Source organism: Dryobates pubescens, chromosome 9 (genome assembly GCF_014839835.1).
Source record: "Dryobates pubescens isolate bDryPub1 chromosome 9, bDryPub1.pri, whole genome shotgun sequence".
Taxonomy (NCBI): Eukaryota; Metazoa; Chordata; class Aves; order Piciformes; family Picidae; genus Dryobates; species Dryobates pubescens.
In genome coordinates, this window is record NC_071620.1 from 30,473,664 (window position 1) to 30,493,654 (window position 19,991).

General features: G+C 42.2%; 1 protein-coding gene across 1 annotated transcript in view; it reads left to right on the top strand.

Moving 5' to 3' along the window:
- Positions 1-19,991, top strand: part of DCDC2 (doublecortin domain containing 2) — a 57,855-nt gene that overhangs the window by 32,564 nt on the left and 5,300 nt on the right. Inside the window, exon 9 of the mRNA XM_054164014.1 lies at positions 5,990-6,090. Coding sequence (XP_054019989.1) covers positions 5,990-6,090 — 101 coding nt within the window. The remainder of the gene's footprint in view (positions 1-5,989; positions 6,091-19,991) is intronic.

Below are 19,991 nucleotides of genomic sequence, written 5' to 3' on the forward strand. Positions count from 1 at the left end.
GTATTCCCTTTACTTATCTTTGGTGGACCAAGACACTTACTTTATGACGTAGACCTTGTCCAAGTACAAAGTCAGAAAGCCCACACCCTATTTATCAGCCATCATTCTTTTTAAAGCCCTGGTCCAAACCTGGCCAATCTGCCTTTCTCCTACTCATAGCCTCTGGACTGATTTACAATGAACTAAGCCTTCTGACAATGTCCTCCCTCATGTGAATTCATCACTGTTATCTGCTAAAAATGTTCTCTTGTTTTTACTATTTGTGTGACTCCACTGATGCTAGCTTTAGAAGTTCAGCCATACAGTAGGTGCCAATGTTTCAGTACCTGCATCTCTGCTTAGGGCAGGCTCAGTTGGTTCACTGCTGTTTTGAGATACTATCTACCTCTCTTCAGTAGAACTGTTGTCAGGCTTCAAGTATTTATTTTCCTGGTAACCCTCATAAGGCTTTGGGGAATTTGGAGCCTGAAGCAGTCTTGGATCTTCTTGAGATTTCATTTGTCCTTCTCTCTGTGGGATTGTGGAACTGGAGAAGAGATGAGATAGAGCTTAACTCTTGAAGAAGCTCCACAGAAAAGCACTTGTCATTGTAGTTTCCATTCATTCTTTCAACCTGAAAATGCTCCAGTTCTTTCCCTAGACTGTAGAGCCACTATCCAGAGTCTTACAAAATACTGTTTGTTGTAGGAATAAATAACTATGAGCTTTTGTTGACAAAAGCAGCACTTACTGTGGCATGCAGAACCAAGAACCTAACTGAAATAAATCCTCTGATTTATGCTTGTCAGCAAAGATGTAGGAATTCAAAGTGCCCTTGAATCCTTTGCTGCCATCATGTTCTGCTCTAGTTGGGGCAAATGGGTAGCCTATGTCATAGCTTAGATGTAAAGTCTTGGACTACCTTCCTGTCTGATCTTCTTTTAGAGAGCTTCTGCCCCAGCCTTGCCATGACCCTGATGGTGGCCAATTCCCAATTAGTTTGAGGCATTAAAAGTCCAAACTAGCTTTTGTATGAGGAGCATGTTTAATCTGCAGTATTTTATGAATCATTATGGGCCTGTGTAAATGTTCTATCTAATGGAAGCACTGAGGATTCTTTTTACAGTGAGATACTCTACTCATTTCTAATTTCAGCAGAGATGGCAATATAAGCCCCTATCAATACAGAAAGAAGACTTGCAAAGCATTTTTGTCACGTAATTTATCATGTTTTGTAAAATGGCTTGTGTTTTTTTCCCTTCCTTAGAGACATGTGTAGAAAATTACTAATAATTCAGAGAGAGATGTGAACTACTAGTTCAATAATTTTCAGGTGCTCTTTTTTTTCCCCCCTAAGCCGAAAAAGCACTTCTGCAATTGTACTGATGAAATATGAGGCAAAATTACACAACCTTGCACACTTGCTTGGGAGGTACTGCTGAGTAACTCCCAGCACTGATAATAGTGTTTCATGTGTCTGCAGGCTCCTGCTGACAAGATTTTGACACAGAATCACCTTCACTTAGCTGCCCTTTTACAGATATTTGTAAAGTAACATAGAATCATAGAATCAATAAGGCTGGAAAAGACCTCAAAGATCATCAAGTCCAACCTGTCACCCAGGACCTCATGACTACTAAACCATGGCACCAAGTGCCACATCCAATCCCCTCTTGAACACCTCCAGGGATGGCGACTCCACCACCTCCCTGGGCAGCCCATTCCAATGGCTAACAACTCTATCTGTGAAGAACGTGCCAAAGGTGTTCCTAATTCTGGGTGAAGCACAGTAGCAACACTAATAGTTTCTACATTTTAGTCTATTTTCATAATGTTCTGTTTAATCAAGTTACTTTTTTATAAATTATTTTGCAACTTCTGTGTTTCTTGTCACTTTTGGTATCAAAAGACTGTGTGTGTGCTAATGTAACACTAATTTTATTCCTTGCCATTTAGAATTTTTTGTTCAAGTGTTACAACTTTTTTGGTTAGTCTATTTTTTTTAATGTATTTTGATACATTTCAGACCTAAATAGCCCTTCCTTGGCTATTAATCTTAGAACCATAGAATCAGTCAGGGTTGGAAGGGACCACATGCATCATCTAGTTCCAACCCCCCTGCCATAGGCAGGGACACCCCACACTAGATCTGGCTGGCCAGAGCCTCATCCAGCCTGGTCTTAAACACCTCCAGGGATGGGGCCTCAACCACCTCCCTGGACAACCCATTCCAGGGGTTCACCACTCTCACGGTGAAGAACTTCCTCCTCACATCCAGCCTGAATCTCCACACCTCCAGCTTCATTCCATTCCCCCTAGTCCTATCACTACCTGATATCCTACAAAGTCCCTCCCCAGCCTTCCACATGGTACATGTGGTTTGGATGTGTGTCTTCCCTACTTTCATATGTGTGTAGAGTTGGACAGTTAATTTCCCTTTTGTGGTCATTTTTCTTTTTTCCTTAAACTATTTTGTGCTTTCCTTTTCTGACAATGTTTTCTGCCATCTTTTTAAAATCCAACAAACATTGTTTTGTGTTGCATGCATTTGGAATATGCTAATCTTTAACTACTTCCCTGTTTTGTTTGAAAACAGTGTCCTTGAAGGTTTTTTTCATGACTTCTGTGGGCACTAATCTTTCCCATTGCAGCCTGCCATCTAGTCTGGGCAACCTGCACTCTGTGGAAGAGCAGGAGTGCTGTTCCATTTTAGAGTGTTTTCTGTGCAAGACAATGAACAGTATCCTTGAGAGATGCTGGAAGGTTGTGCAGAGCTTTTTTCAAGTAATCTCTCTCCATTTATGATCAGCTTTCTGAGCAGATGCTTGTTAGAAAGTGCTTGAAGGAAATCCCATGGGGATTTCAATTTTTGCTGATTGAAATCCCCCTTTGGAGATTTTTGGGTATGTTGTTTTGAATGGGAAACTGACTCAGGCAGAAACTTACTCCTTTCTTCCCTCTCCCTCTTTGTTTCATGATTAAGGTTTTCATAAATACTGCAACTTCTGTCTCCTTATACTGGGTTGTTCAGCATAGTCCTGAGGCTGATCTAAGTAGAGGTACTTTGAGAATCTTGAGGTGAATTTTGTGGGTTTGTTCTATAGGGCCAAAACATGCTCATCTCCCTTATACTTCTGCCCTGCTGGAGAGGATCCTGGTAAGAATTACCTCTGCACCAAAATCTTTTTACCTCTAGAGGCCAGACAAACCCCATTTTGGTTGAAAGACTCAGGGATCTTGAAGGCTACAGAGTTATTACAGAGTATAAATGGAATGATGGTGATATTAAATGGAGTTCTGTCAAATGATGATTTGACTTTTTATAGTTCAGTGAGCCAAGGAATCTAGGAAAAGGTTATTTTCTTAGGTATTTAAGGGAAGGTCTTGAATCAGGAGAGTCATCATGATGACTTTCAAGAAACACATTACAATTTCCTCTCAGAGTATGGTGGTGATCTATATCTCAATAGAGTATCTCTGATGAGAGGCAGCAGTGATAATATAAGAGAAACAGAACCTTCTGTGCCTTAGGGAGCTCAGGAAAATGGAAAATGTGAAATGCACTGATTATTTGAAAAAGTACAAGTTGCACCTGTTCAGATGCATTTTGTGCTGCTCCTAAGTGCTTCATGTTTTTATTGCTGAATTTGTCAAAAAATCCCTGTCTCTGCCAAGGGGGTCTGTAATGAGATGTGTACACGTAGAGTGTCCAAGATTTACTAGACTGCCAGCAAATACTGGATGTCCTTAGTTGGTTTCAGTGGAACATACTGCAACAGATATATTGTATTTAGCAATCCACAAGAAAAGGAAAAATGCTAAATATGAAGATGGGACCTTTTTCAAGGATAAGAATCCAACCAGTCATGCTAAATACCCTGTGGTAGGTACTTCCAACACTGGTGCTTTCAGAGGACCAGTAGTATAGATCTTTAGGTTCCAGTGGGACTGATGCTTAGGTACTCAAGCTTCCACGTCCAACAGAAGTCATTGTGCCCCTGTACTCAGCACTGGTTAGGCCACACCTTGAGTACTGTGTCCAGTTCTGGGCCCCTCAATTTAAGAAGGACGTTGAGACTCTTGAACATGTCCAGAGAAGGGCACTGAGGCTGGTGAGAGGCCTCAAGCACAAGCCCAATGAGGAGAGGCTGAGGGAGCTGGGGTTGTTTAGCCTGGAGAAGAGGAGGCTCAGGGGAGACCTTATTGCTGTCTATAGCTACCTGAAGGGAGGTTGTAGCCAGGAGGGGGTTGGTCTCTTCTCCCAGGCAACCGGCATCAGAACAAGGGGACACAGTCTTAAGCTGCACCAGGAGAGGTTTGGGCTCGAGGTGAGAAGGTCCTGCACAGAGAGAGTTGTTAGCAATTGGAATGGGCTGCCCAGTGAGGTGGTGGAGTCACCATCCCTGGAGGATGTTCAAGAGGGGATTGGACGTGGCACTTGGTGCCATGGTTTAGTATTCATGAGGTCTGTGGTGACAGGTTGGACTTGATGATCTTTGAGGTCTCTTCCAACCTTATTGATTCTCTCTCTAAGATGCAGCCAGCAGTAGCACTCCAGAAGATCAGTGTGATGTTCCACAGACTTCATCATTTCTGCTTCTTTATTTTGAACTGTGAGAATGGCTTTCATTTCTGGTCCTCTGGTCAGTGGCCTGTCAGTAGACATGTAAAGCCATCTGAATGAGCTGGCATCTCCCCTCCAGTTGGCCATTTACAGTGGTATGGTATGCCTCAAAATTTTGTTCCCATGATAAGCTCTTTCCATTGCCCTTGTGATAAGAAAGTAACTGGAAAACTAACTTCCAGAGTAGTCAGTGGTGACTTTTTATGCAAGTGGACTCAACTTCTCTAAGTCTTGTTTCCCCCCCTCCCCATTACTTGAACTCCTTAATGTTTCTGTGCATGGTTCAGTGCTACTCTTAAGACTTTTTATTTAACAGCAGTGAAGATCAATTTGCATGGTCAGTTGATATTATCAAGTTCACATAATCTGATAAATAATTAAGAGACAGTTTGAAGCAGCACAAATACTGTTTCCTTTCTCTTTATGTAGCCACTTACTGTGTTGGATATGAACACATCAGCATAGGACCATGCCTTTCCTAGGCAGATGGAGAAAGAGGGGGATGATTTGGAGTAACCTGTGCTTTTAATTTCTGAGTCTTTTTCAATTTGAGGGGAAGGGAAAGAGAAATGTGTGTCAGTAGGACATTGTTTTCCATATGTAGCTGTCTTCACTTTCCAAGTTAGGTCTTACTGAAAGATCTGTATTAGAAACTTCAAAGAAGTTATTACTTACACTTGGGAGGAGAAAACTACTCACATGAAATAGTGTAAAATATTTGCAATATTGAATATTATTGTAACCATTAACCTTATTAGCTAAGAGTATTTGCTTTTTTAATGTGGATGTGGAGTTGCAGCTGGAATTCTACTTGCACATGCCCAGGAGTGGGAAGTAGGATTCATCTCAACTCTTTCTGTTAATCTTCTATTCCTGTCCTGGTTCACTGATTGTAGAAATAGAAGTAATATGTATATATAAAATTCAGATTCACTCTTGACATTTGCCAGAAGTGAAGGAACTTCAGATCTACAGATTTATTCAGTCTCCCTTCCCCTTCCCCTTCCCCTTCCCCTTCCCCTTCCCCTTCCCCTTCCCCTTCCCCTTCCCCTTCCCCTTCCCCTTCCCCTTCCCCTTCCCCTTCCCCTTCCCCTTCCCCTTCCCCTTCCCCTTCCCCTTCCCCTTCCCCTTCCCTTTCCCCTTCCCCCCTTCCCCTTCCCCCCTTCCCTAAATGGTGTAGCATGTAAGTATTTCTTTTTAAAAAGGGAAGGAAATCAATTTGACAATAATGGGAGATTGAAGACTTCATTAGAAGAACTGCCTAGGGAAAGGTGGGTCAGCTCAGAAACCTGCTCTCAGAAACAAAATCGACTGCAGTTCAGTAGCTGTGCCACACAGTGTCACAATTGGTCTTCACGTTCTGTTCCCTATCTTTTCCCATTGTAGCTGAAGATCTTTACAAAGCAAGAGAAGAAGAGTCTGAAATGTGGGGGGCAGCTGAGGTGCAGGAAGATGAAGATACTCATGTAGAAGTTCCACTGGACCAGGTATTGATCAAGCTTTAGATAAGCGGCTTTTCTTTTAGGATCACAGGTTGATTTGCTTACTGCAGTTTCCTTCAAGTGTACAGCAGAATTCTATGGGGATGGTTGTAACAGCTCAATGGGATGGCTTCTTTTATGGGAGCTATAGGCAAATCTTCCTTTCTTTATTAGTGTGTCAGACATCAGTTACCTCTTCATCAGCTTTAGAACTGCTCTGAGAGCCTTTATAGGCTCTACTGTCAGAGCCTACACTTGGTGGAGCAGTGTAAAGGGACTAAGGGCAACAAAGTTGGTGAGGGGTTTGGAACACAAGCCTAATGAGGAGAGGCTGAGGGAGCTGGGGGTGCTTAGCCTGGAGAAGAGGAGGCTCAGGGGAGACCTCATTGCTCTCTGCAACTACCTGAAGGGTGGTTGTAACCAGGAGGGGGTTGGTCTCTTCTCCCAGGCAACCAGCACCAAAACAAGAGGACGCAGTCTCAAGCTGCACCAGGGCAAGTTTAGGCTGGAGGTGAGGAGAAAGTTCTTCACAGAGAGAGTTGTTCACCATTGGAATGTGCTGCCCAGGGAGGTGGTGGAGCCACCATCCGTGGAAGTGTTCAAGAGGGGATGACACGTGGCACTTGGTGCCATGGTCTAGTAGTCTTGAGGTCTTGAGTGACAGGTTGGACTTGATGATCTTTGAGCTCTTTTCCAAGCTTATTGATTCTATGATTCTGTGATTCTATGACTTTGCCAGCTTGTTCCCTTAATATGATGCATAGTGCTTTTAGTATCTGCTGGTGGTTTGGGGCCTGCCACAGGATAGTATTTTTGATCCATGCTGCAGTGTAAGGAACCACATTTTGCCAAATAGATTTCTAAGGCTAAAATTCATCCTGACAACATAAGGAATTCTTGGGCATTTTTATGACTTCTGGTGGTCAGCTTAGTGCTGAGGAACAGTTGTTAATGTGAGATTGTAAACAAATGGGAGAGAGTTAAAAATAGTTGGTTTTAAATACACTATAATTACTCAGGGTAATGTGATGGAGCACTAACAGTCCAGGGGATTTCTGGAGTGTGCTGGAGACAACTTTCTGATGTAGGCAATGGGATACATGATTAGGAGAGCTGTTCTGCTGTATTTTCTACTCAGGAGTAAAGTGTCTACTCAGGAGTAAAGTGGCAGCCTTAGTTGCAGTGTCCATGAGAGGACAAAGTTTAAGACCCTGAAGAAAGTGAGAATGGAAAATAACACAATAAATATCCTGGAATTCAAGAGAATGGACTTTGTCTTTTTCTGGGACACTGCAGGGCTGCCCTAAAGTGCAGAAGAACACAGGAGATCTAGTTGATCTCCAAGGACTTCTTCAAAGTGCAAGAACTATCCCCATGTGCAAGAAAACAAGTAGGCATAATACATGGTTGGTTTGAACAGAAGACTCCTGATCTCATACTAAAAGAAGCAGAGTGTGCTTGGTAGAAAAGGTGAGGGACTGCTAGGGAGTAGTAAAGAGAGATTGCCTGGGCATGCTGGGATGGAACTGGGAAAGCCAAAGCTTGCTGAGAAATGGAAACATGAAAGTGCTAGGAATTAACCTGCATGGATTTACTGTGGGCAAATCATATATAACCAATCTCTTTGCCCCAGTGGCTGGCTCTGACTTGCTCTCTGGATGAAAGCAGTTATGGTCATTTATCTTGCTTTCAATGTAGATTCTGTATTAGTACAAACTGGAAGAAGTGTGATAGATACAGGTTGGAACTGGCCTTGTGGACTACAAAGTAGATGAGAAGCTGTCTGGCTCCATGGATCTTAAAAGGTCAATTGGTTGAAATTTAACTGACACGTATTTATGGATGGTGGTCCTCAGGGTTTGATACTGGCTCTGATGTTTTTTAGTATGTTCATCAGTAATATGGATGATGGCATGGGGTGCAAGCCAGCAGTAATGCCAGACTGTCATCTTATATGCAGGGCTGCCTTTCAGAGCAATCTCAACAGCTTGAAGGAATGGGCTAGCTTGAGCCTCATGCGGTTTGACAAAGAAAATATGAAGTAGGGCACCTGGAACACAGCAATAGTGTTTTAGAACAGTTGGCACAGGTAGGCTAGGGAACAACTGCAGAAAGGGCCATGCAGCTCTTGTGACTAGCAAGCTGATGGTGAGTCTTTGGTGTTTCACTATCTCAAAGAGTTTAGGGGATTAGAGTTTATGACATAAGGAGTAGCTGAGGGATCTGGGTTGGTTTCATCTTACAAGGCTAAGCAAGAGGAAGAAGATCGAACTGCTCTCTTCAGCTACAGATGGAGTAACAGAGAAGACAGAGCCAGGCTTTTCTCTGTGTTGCACAGCAAAAGGATGAGGCAATGGTCAAAAGTTGCAGCAAGGAGAATTCTAATGGGACATCAGATAAATATTTTCAGCAATGAGAACTATGAGCACTTTTCTGTCCAGATTGGATAGGGGATCTCTGTCTTTGTTGATATTTACAACTAAATGAAATAGGGCCTCAAACGACTTATTTTTACTTGGAAGTTAGTGACCTCTAGAGCAGCAGTCTTCTGAGTGGAAGGTACAGAGCTCAGGGGAAATGAAAGACAATCCATTGGGGTACAGGAGTAAAATGTTAGAACTTCAGTAGTACATGTATATGATTTATAAACAAATGAACAAGCATACTGGCTGTTTGTGCTCAAATAATTTCTAAGGGTAGGGATGTGCAATCAGAACAGTTTGGAGACCACTGTTGTGAAGGTCTCTTCTAGTGTAACTTCTGTGATTCTGTGTTTGTCCATATTTGATTATCTCAGTCCTATAATCAACATTTTTTTTTAGTAAGCTTTGATTTCTTATGCTTGCTATCTAATTGGCTGCTTTTTCTTCAACTTGTTTGCATTGACTCAAAGAATACTAATCATATATACATTGTGTTCTCCTTTTAAAACATTCCTGAGGGGAAAATAGAAGTTTTATAACCTCCTACTTTGTGTGTTAGTTTCTGCCTGTATTACTAATCTGTACATTAACAAAAAACACATAGGAAGTTTCAGCTGTAGCCATTTTGAAGAATGGCACCATACCATCTGAAAAAAAACCCCAACCACCTAGGTCTCTCAGTTTTATTCTAAGCTGCTGCTTCTAAGAATGATAATTCTCAGTCATTTATTCACTGTAATGGGAAGAAGTGTGCTATTTTATAGATATTGTCCTTGAAGATGTGTGAGTCAGGTGAGTGAAAGAGGCAAGAGCATGACTGTCCTGGTCTCTGGTATAAGGAATGCTACAGCTCTGTCTTTTCACAGCAAATACCTGCCCCAGCTTCGGAGGCTTATGTCCTAAACACCATTTGGCTCACTAGTCCTGTTAATCACAGCTGTCCTCATGAGGTGTTGAGATAATTAGGCTCTGTTGTCTTGTACTGATAACACTGACATTGGGAAAGAACATGCCACCTGTCATCTTAATTTCTGTTTCTTATGACATTCTGAAATATATCCTGCCCTGGTCTTGACAGTGTAAACAAGCAAATGGAGAAATTACTAGCCTGTTTGTTTACTGGCCTCTGAAGGTGAGTAAAGAATTCTTCTTGGTAGTGAAAAGCATTTAATGGTGTACATTAGGTTGTGAGGTTTTAGTTTTCAGCTTGACTGCAATTCATATGAAATGCAAGAGCCCCAGAGTTGGCTGCCTGACTTCTCCGTGGAGATCATACAGTGCGGACAGCAACTCTGTCCATTCTGCTGTGTGTCTCCAGTTTGTCTCAGCCAGAAGATGAGGGGAAATCATCAGGGGTGGGAGAATAGTTAATTCTCCACTACCACCTCTGTACTTGGCAGAAGTAGCTGCTGTGTTTGACACAGCTGCCAGTGAACATTCAGTGTTCTGGCAAACTTGCAATGCTAGGAACTTGCTCAGTACCTCTGAATTTGTGTACCAACACCCATGCATTATCTCAAATGGAAATATTCTGTACTTGCTACCAACTGATGTTGCTAGCTGGATGAGGAACTGAAAACAGGTGTATGTGAGGGGGGAAAAAACATGGAGAAGAGGAGGCTCAGGGGACACCTTATTGCTGTCTACAACTACCTGAAGGGTGGTTGTAGCCAGGAGGGGGTTGGTCTCTTCTCCCAGGCAACCAGCACCAGAACAAGAGGACACAGTCTCAAGCTGTGCCAGAGGAGGTTTTGGCTCAAGGTGAGGAGAAAGTTCTTCACTGAGAGTCGTTTGCCATTGGAATGTGCTGCCCAGGGAGGTGGTGGAGTCCCCATCCCTGGAGGTGTCCAAGAGGGGATTGGACGTGGCATTTGGTGCCATGGTTTAGTCGTGAGGTCTGTGGTGACAGGTTGGACTTTATGATCTTTGAGGTCTCTTCCAAAGTTGGTGATTCTGTGATTCTGTGAAAATCAGTCATGCACACTATTAATCATTTGATTTTCATATTTTCCAAAAAGACAAACTAACCACCAAAATTTATTCCAATTCAAGCTGTGTCTGGTTTATAATTTTAAAAGTTCATGTATAGTTTCCTAGGTAATCTGGTCAGAAGCCAGGGCCTTCTGAGTAGCACAGAGTTCTTTTTATTCCCAGATAACTGAGGTTGCTGAAACCTCAGAAGCATTTTAACATTTTGCATGTTCAGGTTCTTATTAATGACCATTTTACATAACTTTAAATTCTGTGATATAAAGCTTTATGGCTTTTTCTTATCTGAATTGCAGTTTCTGTTATTGCTAGAAACATGGAAAAGGACAGACAGCCAGGGCTTGACTGTCTCTCTTAATGCATAAATATCTACATGCCAGCTTTCACCAGGATGCTGACACTTCTGATAAGCCATCATTTCCTTCAGCCACACAAATGAGATGGTGAAGATAGAGCTTACTGTTTTGTCTTTTTATGCACCTTCTCTGTCTTGCCATTTGGAGTACACAGTTGAACAAATGCCAGATTAGCCATTAACTAAACTTAATGTAATGCTGGCTAGACACCTGCTTATGTCCTCTTCTGTAAAATGCTGTCTGCCAGTTGAGAATACATTAACAGGGCAGGACTTGCTTTCCTCCTGACTAGCTGACAGTTGTAATTGAACATCAAGGAAGAAAAATCAGTGTTTTGCCTAAAGCCAAACCAGACTCATCTGTTCTATATTCTGTACAAAGACTTTAGCTCCCAAATGCAAAATGGATAGTTTCTTCTTTTGACATGCAGACTTACTCCAGACTGGTTGTTTGCATCACTATGTCAACACCTGTGGGAACTAATGGCAGCTATGAAATCAATTGTGCAAACAGCAAGGAAACAGGCTGATGGTATAGGTAGGGAGGCAGGAAAACAATACAAATTTATTAGATAAAATGGTAATTAAGTGTGCAAACAGCAGAGGAACAAGGTGATTGGGTTGTAGTCCTTGGTAGGAAGGCAGCAATTTTCTTGTGGATATTTTAATGTAAACACAAAAGCAGGAAACCAGCACCAGAATGAGAGGACACAGTCTCAAGCTGCGCCAGGGGAAGTTTAGGCTAGAGATGAGGAGAAAGTTCTTCACAGAGCGAGTTATTAGCCATTGGAATGGGCTGCCCAGGGAGGTGGTGGAGTTGCCATCCCTGGAGGTGTTCAAGAGAGGATTGGATGTGGCACTTGGTGCCATGGTCTAGTACGCATGAGATCCTGGGTGACAGGTTGGACTTGATGATCTTTGAGGTCTTTTGCAGCCTTGTTGATTCTATGATTCTTATATGATAATTGTGTTACTTTGAGTTTACTGATAAATATATTAAAAGTAACTCTTTCTGAAACAGAACATTTTCTGTCTTGTAAAGCTTTCAGAACAAACTACTACTTTTTCTTTAATTTTATGTAGGTTCTGAAATACAAAGGCAGCAGTTGGTAGTAATGGCATTGAAATAACACTGCAAGTTTGCATCGATTTATCCATTTCCATAAGCATGGTTGTTCTTTTCCTACACTGAGCCCCTGGGAGGTGGTGTAAGTGTGAGAATTATGAGATACAAAGTTGTCCAGTGTGTGACTCCTACATGGTATTGAGGCACGTTGTTTTGCCAGCCTGCTTTGCCTTGGGGTATACGACACTGGCTATTAAAATGTAAGTGATGTAGAATGAATCTGTTGTGTTTTGGTTTTTCCCTTCTAGATTCAACATCCTCATCTCCCTCTTTTTTTCTGTGTTTGTAAAAATCATTGAGTGATAAATTTCTCCATCAGGCAGTGAATTTTTTTTTTCTTTTTGTGGATGTTCACACTCTTGGGTCTTCCTCTAGCCATTTGTTTTCTATTATTATAGACATGCCCAGTGATTAATGCAGTCCTGATGCCACTCGTTATTCCCCATTCCCTGGGCTGTAATGCGAGATTTAGCCTGGAGAAGAGGAGGCTCAGGGGAGACCTTATTGCTCTCTACAACTACCTGATGGGTGGTTGTAGACAGGTGGGGGCTGGTCTCTTCTCCCAGGCAACCGGCACCAGAACAAGAGGACACAGTCTCAAGCTGTGCCAGGGGAGGTTTAAGCTGGATGAAGAAGAAATTCTTCATAGAGAGAGTGATTGGCCATTGGAATGTGCTGCCTGGAAAGGTAGTGGAGTCACCATCATTGGAGGATCTTTTGAGATCCCTTCCAGCCCCTAACAGTTTGTGATTCTGTGATACCACTTTGAAAAACGTTTTGTCTCTCTATGTGCACCTGTCTTGAAAAAAATCTAGCAGTCCTAGAGCAGACAGTCTCTCAAACTGCTTACCTTTTAGGGCATTTTCCATTCACTGTTGAAGAGTCTGTTTCTGGAAAAAAAACAAACCACATTTCTGTATTTGTGCAGCCTCAGTAGGACTTCTTTTTTAATGCTTACCAAACTTCTGGTCTACAGGATGCTCAACAGATCATAATGTATTGTAGGGCGTGAAGTTTAGGCAAATTTTAATGTGCACATAGAAAATGTTAAGGAAAAACTAGCAATGATTGTCAGTGAAACAGACGAAGAAAAATACTGTTGACTGAATGTGTCTTAGAAGAGTAAAAATCCAATCAGATATTTCCTTCTCTGCCATGGTTATCTTGTGATTAAGGTATTATGCATGCATCCAGTTAGCACACAAGACTGAGGGATGGAGTTTGAAAATCTGTTTTCTACTCTTCAAGCTACGTAGCTTCCTCTGAAAAACTAAGACTCAGGTGCTGCATTTGTTGATTAAAACAAACAAAAAAACCCCCAAACAACAAAACCCACAACACACTCATATAAAGGTTGGTGTTTAAATGTTGTGGGGATAAAGACATCTTCACCTTCAGGTACAGCACATTTACTATGTGGGAAGTATAAGACTGATGAACCCTTAACTATTCATTTGCTTGTTTTTAAGAGCCTGGGTTTTGTAAATGATGTGCAAGAGAAGAGGGCTGCTGTCACTTAGCAACCCTGTCTGGTTCAGGAACAAAATGTTTTGCTGTTGGAATCTGTGCAGTGCTGCTACAAAACATTCCTGACTGGGTAAAAGCAGAGATAGCTCTGTTCTGGAGAGGTTTGATGCAATCAAACTTAAGTATTCCTGATGCTGCATTCGTGAGATGTTTTCATGCCAGTATTTGTGATCATTAAGATTTTCATTGTCTATCTCATTTTTTTTTTTGTCTGTTGTGGCCATTAGCCAAGTAAACATTTCCAAATGGCTTCAATAAAGCAAAATTATGTTTTATATTAATGGTACAAAGTAATTTCCACTTTAAATGATTTGTGTTATTGCACTTTTCAGTATTCTAATACCAGTTACATACCAACCCTCTAAGAAGTTACATCAGTACCCCTAAAGGAGAAGAAGCCAAATGCTTCAATATCTGTAGATTTCCTGACTTATTGCTTTTGAATGATGATGGCATTTGGTAATGTAGCTCTTAATGAATGACAACACGATGAGTGTAATTAGAATACATCTTTCTTTTTTAAACATTCATGGCTTTGCTGAGATTAAAAATACCATCAAGCAATCATGCTTCTTGAATGAAAAATGAATTCACTCTGTTCCTTGTCAACCTGCTAGCAAGCCAGGTTTCCAGAAGCAAGATGGATCCTTGTTTCCAACATGAAGCTGAGAAATACTTCAGTTGTTCTCTGTGCCTTTGATCGAATATGTCTGTCATCATACATATACAAGTCTTTTGTCAGTGAGATTTTATTGCTAGTTCATGACAAGCAAAACATTGTGCTCGCATCCATGCAGGTATTGTTTGAAAATTTCTTAGTTTAACTGCTGTACTTTCAACTGGAAAACTGCAAAAGCATTTTCTTCACTTAAAAGATGCAGCCAGCAATAGAAGGTAAAAGGTTACTCCCTGTTTTTAACAGCATTACAAAAGGCAAAATTACTAACCTGTATTTGTTTTAGCTGGCTGGTCCCACTAGAAGGGACAGGGGACAGGAAGGGCTACCTCTCCTCCCCACCCCTCCCCACAGTGGTGCAGCAAAAGCCAGGAGGCCAAAACGGTTATTCAATACCATGCTGATGTCACGCTCACTGCAAAGACAAAGGCTGGCTGGGGCCAAAAGGGGTTGTGGGATTTGGAGTGTATTCTGTAGCTTGTAAAGTTTCCTTTTCCAGGTTTTTGAATCTTTTTCTCCACTTCTGGGCAGGGGTGCTACCTTCCTGTACTTCAGCTCTCATTTTGTTTATTCCCCTGCTGCTCCATATGCCAGTATTTTTGTTTTCTTTTATTATCTGCAATAGTAAACCTTCCTATCAATTTCTCAGCTCCACCTCTTGGGTTCTTTCCTCCTTGCCCAACCCTGAGAGAAGGTGGGAAAACTTCATCCATTGTGAGTGGACTGCCAGGGCTCAGCTGCCATCTGAGTAAAAAACAGGACAAAACCTTACCAAGAGTAGTTCTGACTATAGGGGGAATGAGGGTAATTCATCACAGTCACCAGAAAAGTCCTAGAAGTCACTTGTCTGTGTAATTTTCCTCAAGGAATAAGAATGTAGTCACCTCATGCTTTTCTAGGAGGTCCTGAATTTATTGCTGTCAGGTTCAAGTCATGCTGTTGGTTTTTGCCATGTGGACTAAAGTAACACAGGAAAACTTACTCCGTAGTTGCAGTATACATGTGTGGTTATCCTGGGCTACAATGGCCTAGGTGGTTTCAGCATACATTTTGCCCTGCCCCTTGTTCTCTGTTTTGATTCTGGAGCCTCTCATGTCAGTGTGTTGATATTTGATGCTCATGTCCATTTAGTTGTGTTAGACAGTGGTGATAGGCCTGAGTCACTCAGGTCTGGACATACAAATGATCCTCTGGATTTGAGATGCCCTGAGCTTTCACAGGAATCATAAATGCAATGCATGACTTCCTGTGAGCCAACACACGGCCAGTCAATGCACTCCATAAAGGAGTTTCTTGCTGGGAATATTACAGATATTTAAAGGATGACTGATGAAAAGCTAAAAACTAAGACGTGAAATGCCACTTCATTTTTAAAAGTATACAAGATCATTGCTGGCTTCTAGCAATGGGTGATAATTTCTGCAAGGACATGTCCTTGGTGAACTGGCATACCTGCTCTGCTTACAGTACGTCCATCCCAATTTATTCTGACTCAGAGACTACAGGTTACAGTAACTCAGATGTGTACATAAGTGGGCATTTAGTGCAGTTATAGGTGAAGGGATGGCTGGAGTGCATCCAATTGGGAGTGGCATTAGGAAAAATTTCTACAGAAAAAGAGTGGTGAGGTGTTGGAACAGGCTGCCCAGGGAGGTGGTGGAGTCACCAGCCCTGGAGGTGTTCAAGAAGCATGTAGATGTGGCGCTTCAGGACACAGTCTAGTGGTGATGGTAGTTGGGTTATGGTTGGACTCAATGGTATAAAAGGTCTTTTCCAACTTTGATGATGCTATGATTCTACAGGGGTGCTTTTCCCACTTATTCCTAGTTATGCTTACTTCAGGCTCCAATACAGTCAGTTCTTGAGATCTTCCCCTACTCAAATTTGGATATGATGCCCATGTACTAGGACCAGAGAACCGCTCATGGGAGACTAGGGCAGATCTCCTCCTGGAAGAACTCTCTCTTCTATTTACTTTTCTTTCTAACTCGTGCACTTGTGCCTGTAGAACAAAGGGTTTCCATCTCATACTCATATTGTCTCCATACTCATACAGGAGACACCACAGGGTTCACTGTGGCATGTACTGTTCCTTTTTAGCTGTAGGAGAGTTCAACTCTGCTAGCTAAACCCATTGGCTCATTTTAAGCGTAACAGTGTCCTGGCTTTGCACAGTCTGCTCTCAGAAGCAAGCCCCCTCCCCCACACACAGATGGGTGGGAAAACAACCCCCACAAAACCCCTCCAGGCTGAGATAAAGAGTTTATTGAGATGATATGCTGCACAATTACCTTAGCAGAAGGTCAGAAGGTGTGTGGGTTTTTTGTTTGTTGAACTTAATTTTGGCCTATCAAAATCATGTTTGGGTTTGTCAGTAAATTATCTAATACCCAAGAGTAGTGGAAGATCCTGAAACTAGCCATGTTAAGCATCTACCAATCACTAAAAGTCAATAATTCATATTTGAATATTATTTTAATATCCACTCTCAATAATACTGCTTTCACAGTCTGCCCCCTTTCCACCCCATTTCCCCCCTTTTTCCCCCTCAAATCCCACTGGTGTGCTTTATTTTGTGAAGTATTGATGGGTTTGTTCTTTTTGCATGGAGGCAAAGCAAACCATGAACTGCAGTTGTGCATTATGAAAGATTTATGGAAAATAAAGCTATTTTAAAATCTCCTCCTTTCACCACCACCTCCCCTTTCCCATCATATCTGCCCCTTATCCACCCCACCTGCCCCTTTTTCCCTTCAAATCCCAGAGCACCTGGGCTCTGTTGGAGTCTCCTCCCACCCCAGGTGTGGCCACTTGGCCCTCCCCACCCACTCCCCTTTTTAATTGCGCCCAGGAAAGGCAGAGCCCCTAAGCTGAGCCCTTCTGGGCTGAGGATCCTCCTCTCATCACTGGTGAGTACCCATGGTGCACACTGGGTGATGGTGGTGGTGACAACAAAGGCCGGGGGGCCTGGTGGCCCCCCGGTCAGCTAGGGCAATTATCAATATCTACTCCAATATCATCATCATGCTGGCTGGGCCTCCTTAGTGGGGCTGAGCTCCTCTGTGTGGTATCTTGGCTGGTCGAGGGTCTTGCCCGTGGCTTTGGGATGGGTGCAAAAATGTTAGTGGTGGAGCAGGAGCTGTTGAGGCAGGGTGGAGGATGGTGTAGAGGCAGCAGGAGCTGCTTTGGGAAGATGAAGTTGTGGGGGAGCATGGAGCAGGTGCCACTTCAGGAAGTGGCAGGGAGGTTAAACTAGATGATCTTTAGGGGCTACTTCCAACTCTGGTGGTTCTATGACTCTATGATCTAGTTCTAAACCCTTTGCCATGGGCAGGCACACCCTCCACTAGACCAAGCCAGCACTTTTAAGGTTGTGGGGTTTTTTGTTTGTTTGTTGTCTTTTAACTGTATATAGAAGTCAAAACATTATATGGTGGCTATGATGAACTGCTGGAGTTTGGATTTGAAGTGACCTTATTTTAAAAATAGTCTTCTGTGTGCTGACATGAGAAATGAAATGATTCTGTGAAATTCAAGAGTGAATAAAAATTGTCATGTGAACCCTTTGAAATCCCATCAAGTTTGTGGAAAGGGTTTGGCTATTTCAATTCTATTGCTCAGCAAAAGTTAGCCTTTCTCTGAAGTGTAGGTGGTGGAAACACTGAAGTAAATTCCTAACTCAGACAAGTTGTTTTAACAATATATTAAATTATGTCATCCTAGAAAGAAAATTCCATAATCCCTGCTGAATTTTGCAGCCTGACTCCATAGTTTTGGTTCAGAAAAAGGGTAGGAAGGATACTCTAGGAGAGTTAGGCTAGATGATCTTCAGAGGTCCTTTCCAACCTTTACCATTCCCTGATTCTGTGACAGGCATTTGTTAATAGCTAGCTTTGCCTCCAAACACACTGAAATATGTGGAAACAAATACTCTTATCTACTGATGTAATTTTTTTTCCCCCAGACATATGTTAAAGGTGATTATTTCAGCAGCTAACCTCAAAATTTTCTGAGTCTTACTTAAACAGTTTTCCTTTACAAGCCTTCCTTCATAGTACCTCAGAAATCAAGTTTGTCTTCTGAGCTAAGAAAATGGTAACTGCTTTAGTAAATTAACTTGTTGGAATTCTGCTGTGCCTCTGTAAGAAATAAAGATGTAAAGAAGGACAATTACCTCATTTACTTTTTAGCAGCTCTTCTCAGCAAGGTCAAAATGAAACATGCCTTGTGATATAATAAGTATTTTATCACTACAGATTTGTGTTTCAAGCCTTACTGCAGCTGCAGTTGAGAGTTTGCACATGTGTGGAAGGGTTGGGGTTTGTGTTCTAGCATCTCTTTAAAGTGACAGCTGAGGTTTTCAGTCCTAAGTCTTCTTGTAGAGCCCAAGCTACTCTCTTTTTATTTCCAAACATTTTATTCATGCTTTCTGCACAGCTTGGAGATTAATAATTCGGGACAGAATAGTTTGAGTTATAATACGAGGAGGAACTTCTTTACTGTAAGGATCATGGAGCACTGGAACAGGCTCCCCAGGGGGGTTGTGGAGTCTTCCCCTCTGGAGACTTTTGAGACTCCTCTGGATGCATTCCTGCATGACCTGCACTAGATTTTATGCCCCTGCTCTGGCAGGGCTGTTGGACTCTGATCTCCAGAAGTCCCTTCCAACCCCTAACATTCTGTGATGAGACAAGAAATAGTTGGGACTTGTTATTATAGAACCATATAATTGTTTCAGTTGGAAATTTGGCACCTAACTACCAAGATTGGGGTTGGAGAAGTAACTGGAAATGGAATAACAGGAAATCCAATACCACAAGCAGAAAGTGTGTATTTTTGTCTATTGTACACCTACTGGTTGTATAAGTTAATGTTTGTCTTTTTCCAAGAGAAATATATTCCCTGAAAATGAAATCAAGTAAGGCAGGCAGAAGACCTGCAACAATAAGCAAGGAACTCTTAGTAAAATTCAAAAAGGGTTACAATATGTGGAAAAAAGGTGTAGTCAATTGGGAGGATTAGAGAGAGATAAGCAGAGAATGTTGAGATGCAACAAGGAAGGCCAAGGCCGCCTTGGAACTGAATCTTGCCAGGGGGTAAAAGAGAACAAGAGGTTGGTTTTTTTTTTCAAATACATTAATGAGAAAAGGAAGAGCAGGCAAAAGGTGGAACCACTACTGAATGATATGGTAACTGATGCAGAGATGGCAGAGTTGCTGAATGCTTTCTTTGCCTCAGTCTTTACTCTGAAGACCAGTTCTCAGGAATCTCAGTCTCCAGAAGCAAGGGAGCAGAACTGGAGCGAAGAGGGCACTCTGCTGGTCAGTCAGGACTGGGTTAGAGATCTCTTACACCAGCTAAAGACACACAAATGCATGGGCCCCAATGGGGTGCATTCTAGAGTGCTGAGAGATCTGGCTGATAATGTTGCTGAGCTTCTCCATTATTTTTGAGAAGTCATGGAGAACTGGAGAGGTGCCTGATGACTGGAAGAAGCAAATGTCACTCCAGACTTCAAAAAAAGGCAGAAGGAGGACCCAGGTAACTACAGACCAGTCACCCTCACTTTCTTCCCTGGAAAGATGATGGAGCAGCTCATCCTGGAGGTCATCTCTAACCATATGGAAGACAAGATGGTTATCATGAGTACCCAACATGGATTTAGCAAGGGGAGATCCTGCCTGATTAATGTGATAGCCTTCTATGAAACTATGACCAGGGGGTTCAACCCCATGATCTCTTGAGGTCTCTTCCAACCTCTAATGTACTGTGAATAGTATCCTGACTCAGCAAGAACTTTGATATGGGCTT